The sequence below is a fragment of the Nicotiana tomentosiformis genome, chromosome 10, assembly GCF_000390325.3.
Source record: "Nicotiana tomentosiformis chromosome 10, ASM39032v3, whole genome shotgun sequence".
Classification (NCBI taxonomy): Eukaryota; Viridiplantae; Streptophyta; class Magnoliopsida; order Solanales; family Solanaceae; genus Nicotiana; species Nicotiana tomentosiformis.
Genome location: NC_090821.1, coordinates 37,141,981 through 37,148,273, shown reverse-complemented (window position 1 = coordinate 37,148,273; position 6,293 = coordinate 37,141,981). Strand labels below are relative to the sequence as shown.

The 6,293-nt window shown below is 43.0% G+C and overlaps 1 protein-coding gene across 1 annotated transcript; it reads right to left on the bottom strand.

Moving 5' to 3' along the window:
• Positions 1-4,307: 4,307 nt before the first annotated feature.
• On the bottom strand, positions 4,308-5,847 carry LOC138900022 (uncharacterized). Its single transcript, XM_070186722.1, has 3 exons — positions 5,796-5,847; positions 5,497-5,663; positions 4,308-4,715 (listed from the first exon to the last, which is right to left on the bottom strand). The coding sequence occupies exons 1-3, from the start codon at positions 5,845-5,847 to the stop codon at positions 4,308-4,310; spliced, it is 627 nt and encodes a 208-aa protein (XP_070042823.1).
• Positions 5,848-6,293: the final 446 nt, after the last annotated feature.

The following is a 6,293-nucleotide window of genomic DNA, read 5'->3' as shown; positions in this document are numbered from 1 at the left end:
ACGTGGTTTTAAAACCCTCAATATTTCCTAGAAGTTTAAGGCCTTATAGCAAGTCTCGAGATCTCCACTTTTCATTTTGTGTACCACGAATGGCCACAGACGAGAATGTTGTTATGTAAATATGGTTTCATACTTATAGGAAAATTTGGAAGTCAATTTGGGTCTATACCATAGCAAGGTATCAAATGAGGGTGAGTGGGGAAGCAAGAAATGGAAAAGAAGAAAACAACTGGGATCGTGCTAGGGTCCGTGCAACGCGCGGATTGTGGCACGCCAGCCCTCTCAGCAACTTTGAAAACCAGTGAAGTATAGACAATTGGTGCTGGATCTAGCACACTACCCCCCCCCCCCCGAAGCCTTTTTAAGTACTCACCTAGGGGGTGTCACTTCTCCCACTTCACTTGGACGGATTTTGGAGCTCTTCTCCTCTCTCTCAAGACCACCAATTCCTCTCTTCTTCAAGGTAAGTAATCCCCATTATCTTGGTATGAAATTCCATCATTTCTACACTAGTGTTGATGAAATCTACATATAAAATCCCTAGATGTTCAAGAAATTTCTTCAAGAACGTAAGGGAGGGTTTTGCAAGATTTCTTCCAAAAGGTAATCCTACACCCTTAGACTTACATGCATGGATTTATTATGGGAATATGAGTAATAATTAAGTATTGGAACTTATGGGATGGTGATTGGAAGCCATAAGTTCCCAATTTAAATTCATAACCATTGTAGAGATTGAAAGGTGATTATTTGATTGAATTTTGTTGGTTGGGTGTGGATGGTTGGACATACATGTGACGTTGGAAATTATAAATTACTTAAGTATTATAGGGGGATAAATTGTTGTTAAATGGTGGTAGTTGGATGAACTAGATCCATGGATAAGAAATGTAGAGATTTGTGCCTACTAGGTGTTTGATAAAGTGCCTAAATTACCTAAACTGTGGAATTTGTTACTAATATTGGTTCCATTGAATGTTGTTATTGTAGATTAAAGTTTCTTAGTGTAGTGGATTATTGTAGTATCGTTAAGGGGAAAATTTGAGGTATGTTGGCTAAACTCCATTTCTAGAATTAGAATCCATGAGTTCCTCGTAAGTTCCAAATGTGGTTTGTTCAAACTTATGTTCCTACTGTTCTGAATTGCTTTCGATAATTGATTTTCCTAAATGCTTATGTAATAGAGCTATGTTCAAATTTCCCTTATCTTATTACGCTCCCCATTTGTGGGAAAATGTTCAAATATGGTTGTGGTAACTAATGCATATGATTTGAATCCTTGTTTCAGTTGTAAATCATCATGCTCTCCTTTGAAAGTATTTCCAAGGTGTTTACTCATTGATTATCCATACATGTGCTAATGTAATGAGTTGTGTTCCCACATGATGAGCATGAACATGAAGTATTCCAATGATTCGGGAACTTACGACCCTAAATGTAATGTTACTCTTGTCGCTTTGAGCTTGTATATAGTCATGTGCATAATAATATGTTATGAGCCCTATGGACGGTCTTTGAAACGCATAGGTGCATAGTGTTATGATCCCTATGCACGGCCTTTGAAACGCATAGGTGCATAGTGTAGATGGGCCCTATGGACGGACTGTGAAATGCATAGGTGCCTAGTATAGGTTGGCTATGGACGGACTGGTGGGGCGCATAGTCAGCACAAGGATTAGGTGAGCCATATAGACTGTCTGTGAAATGCATAGGTGCATAGTAAGAGAGGGTTATGGACGGTCTGGTGAGATGCATAGCCAGCACGACCAATAGGTGCCATTTTCATTGTCCTTGGTTGGTACATAGTGTACATTTATATTATACTGGTTGTATCTCATATCATAGCTCATGTGGCTCACTTGCATATGATCATATAGTTTGTTTCATAGCTTCTTGATGTATCTCATTTACCTCTCTTTAAGCTACCTTACCTTTTATACATTGTTTTGTCTGCTCTACATACTAGTACTATTCCACATGTACTAACGTCCCTTTTTTCGGGGACACTACATCTTTAATGGATGCAGGTGATACTCCAGCAGGCGACATAGGCTCTTGATAGGAGCGGATCTTCCTTCAGCTGATTTGTGGTGAGCCCCACTCTATATCGGGGCACCCGTACTAAATTAATCCTTACACATTATTTTGAGGTATAGTCGGGGCTTTGTCACCGGCATTTTCATATAATAATCATGATGTTTAGAGGTTCCGTAGACAAAATGTGAGTGGTGTTTTGATTAGGAAAACAAATTATAAATGTTGCTGTATTTTTCGGATGTTCCACTTTAAAACTATGAACTTGAAATATTTTGGGTAATTGCAAATGAAGATCCTAAAAGTAATGTAAGTTGGTGTTGTACATTTTATCCTCTTGTGTTTATCCCTTGTTATTTCTTCTCAAACTGTTCATGGGTAAGGTCGGGTAGAAAGCATCAAGTAGGCTTGCTTGTCTTAGGTAACTCGGTCTAGCACTGGTCGCGCTCCCTACGGTTGGGGCGTGACAGGCTAGCTGCCCAAAAGCAGCGAGTGAGGAGGTACTACAACTGAAGAGCTAACCTTCAACATTTTCAAGTCAAGGACTTGGTGCTAAAGAAAGTAACGCTACACACCAGGAACCCAAATGATGGAAAACTAGGCCCAAACTGGGAAGGACCAAATAGAGTCATAACCGGGAAAGGTTCATATATACTCAAGTTGGAAAACAGTGTATAACTACCGAACAACTAGAACGTGAGATACTTAAAGCGGTACCACTTTTAAGGTACAATCACAATTCCCTTTTGAAATTTTTTATATTACGGACTAACTTGTGCAAGTACTCAGCCGAGGGCAAATGTGACTATTAGGTCTAAAAGCACGTGTTGTACTCTTTTTCCATTGAACAAGTTTTTTCCTAAAGTGGGTTTTACGGTAATATTTTTAACGAGGCAACAGTAAAATGTGCTACCTTAGTTTCGAAGGCTAGCCTAAAGCCGGAGTTGCTGATCACCTACACCGGACCAACAGTATTCGAGACCTCACAAGTTCGGCCTCAAATACTGGGGACATTACCCCCTAAGTTAGGATCCTTAGAAGGTGTTATTACATAATATTAAAATCCAAGGCTTGGTAGTTAGGATTCGTTGTAAGGGTCAAATGATTAAACGATTCGTACCCATGAAGCCCACTCTTGCCATGGCATAAGGCTTATTCGCCTCCGAGTATGTACTCTACATGCAAAGCAATGAAAGAAATTTACCCTCTATATTTTATCACTGCACATTTTGTACCATCGATACATTCGTTAAAGTTACTTAGAACAAATAACGAATCCTGAATCCTAGAGCCTACGGGCTACCCCAACTCGAGGACTATCGTCCGATAAAATGATCGGATAGCTCGGGCTATCGAATCCCGGAGGCACCGAGCCTATTAGGCAGGGCCCGAAAATGAAACGCTATGGCTAACCTAAAACAGATCGGAGACTTGCAAGTTCGTACTCAAAAAGTAAGGCCCTTACATATGATTAAAACCTATTAAAAGGTTGCCCTCGGCAAAACATCGTCGCGTATGACTAAAACACTCAAGTATCTTAAAGGCCTTCATTTTTTATCGAGACTTTGAAGCCTAAAAAACTCGGAGTTATTATCGAAACCGGGCCTCATTCGGGCTTCCGAAGAATGGGTAATCTAGATTACGTCCAATGCTATGCTAAGGCATTAATGACGATCTTCAAATAAAAAATTGCAAACAGATGCTGGAAAATAAAAGACACAGTGTTGCCGAAGGCGAAATATTATATATATTCAGAAAAGTATTTACAAAGGAACGATAAAATGGAATCAAAATAAACAAAAAAGAGATATACAATAGAAAACAACAAAAAAAGAGAAAGAAAAACTAAGGCATCCCCGCCTAATCTTCATCAGAGCTCGACTCAGCACTGGGACCTTCGGGCTCATATAGCTCTTTTGCCTCGGCCTTAAGCCTCTTGGCCTCTTCAATCTCGGCCAACAGATCAAACCCCAGGCATGAATCTCCCCGAGGGTCTCCCTCTGGGACAACCACTTTACATGCTCAGCCTTTGTTATTAAGCGGGCCTCGGCTATTTCCACATCGGTCTTGTATTGGGCCAGCATTTCCTTGACCTCGGAGGAATCAATCGAGGATGCCTCTAATTTGGACTTCAGCAGAGTATATTCCTGGCCGAGGTCGTCCCGTTCTGAGACAGTTGAATCCGGTTGTGCCCGAAGCTAGTCATTTAGTCGAGACAACTTGTCGGCCTTATCCTTTGCCACCCGGAGCTGGTCATTGACCGATGCCAACTCCTATTTTGTAGCCTTCTTTTCTGAGGCTAGAAGGTCCATCCTACTCCTCAACGTCTCGGCTGAAGTTTTAAGCTCGTTCATCCCGGCCCATAGCTGGTCAATAAGGTCTATCTTTTCTTGGACTTGCGAGTTTGCATCGTTAGTCATTACGTGTAACCTCTTGTTTTTAATCTCAAAAATCCTTATCTTCTCAAGCAATTTGGCATACTTCCATTTCACGGACAAAGCCTCCCTTTGAGCTTTTTCCAGCTCAGCTAGAAGAATAGGGAGATCCTTAAGGACCTCGTCTTTATGCTCACTGAGAACCCTATACATGTCTTTCTGCCAGACTTGCTCTTTGAGCTCGAACTCGAGCTGGCTGAATTCCATTCGAGACCGATGGGAGCTTTCATGATGCAGCACTAAAGCCTGAAAAGCAAATCAATAAGATGGTGAGAATACGCTGAAGATCAATAAGATGCACAAAGGGCAAAAGGAAAGGGAAAATTACCCGATCCAGTGCCTATTGTGCCTAGTTGAAGAGGCTCGATGTGCCCACTACGTTCATCTTCGCCTGATCCTCTTTGATCACCAGGCAACAATGATAGCTGGCCATGCCCACCTGAGCAAACCGCACCCGGGTGTCCGCCAGTATAGTAAATACAATCGTTCTTTTACGATGGGGATCCACACTCGGAGCAGGGCACTGCCTCACCAACTTTGGGCTCTCGCTCGGCTCGTCTGCTCCCGATGACATATCCTTTTACGGGATCTTTAGGTGACCGAACCCAAAATACTCCTCCAATGTGCCCGTGTCCACATCGTCAAAAAATATGTTGAGGACCTTCTCTGCTGCCTGTGCCGTCTCATTTGGCCACTCCTTGACGGCCTAAGACTCATCAAATAAAGACTCTGCATGGGATGGCGATTCTGCGATGTCAATGACACTGACAACTTTCCTCGGAGCAGGGATAGCGTCTCGGGAGACTGTAGCCTCGAATTTTCCCTTTGGCTCCCTTGCTAAAGAGGGATCAGTATCTAGGCCACTTCCTCTGGTTGCCGCCTGTTCTTACTCATTAATGGCCAACCCATGGGCGGTGAACTATAGATCGTCACCTTCAGGGTAATCCCTGAGCCGGTAGAATGAGTCAGAGTTCGGTACCCTGGCTCGGCTACTCTTCTTATTGCTTTTTCGGACCCGGACTGTTACCCTCTTCTTCTTGGCTTCGGCGTAGAGGGAGCCAGAAGATTTCCTCTTTTTTCTCTTTTTCCCTTCCTGTGCAGTAGCTCCAGGCTGTCCCGAAGCGGAGGGTTTATCAAGTGAGGACGGAGCCTCGTCCTCATCCAATGGCCGAAGCTCAGTGGTCTTGGACAAACCTATGAAAGAAAAGGAACTTAGTGGAAATAACGGTTGAGTAGGAAAGTAGACTTGTTCGGGAGGAGCACTCACCATGGGGACGGGCCTCCCACTTGCCCTTTAAGAGTTTGCGCCATTCGCGCACGAAGTACGATAATTATTTGCAGATCCTCTCAACCCACTCTTTGAAGCAAGGGACTGCATTGGGAACTCGGGAAATCGGTGCACGATGGTAGAAGCAGGCAATAAGAAAAAAGAACAAAAGAAATTCCAAGTACTCAGAAAGGAAAGAAACTTACGGGCTGAGTTCAACTTTTCAAGGAACAACAAGAATTCGGAGGGAATGAGATCTTTGATTTTTACCCGAACAAATCTCCCCTGCCAGCCTTGATCCCGATCCTCATCGATGATCGAAAATGGAGATTTACTTGCCTGATGAACGATCTTGGTTAGCCCCTCTCGAAAAAATCGGGTATTGTATAGACGAAGCAGGCAGTCGATGGTGAATCGAGGTGCTTCAGTGTTGTTGACAAAATGACGGAGGAGGATTACGATCCTCCAGAAGGACGGGTGAATGTATCTGAGGCAGACCTCGTACTTTTTGCAAAAGCTAAGGATTATGGGATCCACCGGGGAAAGTGTGAAGAGGT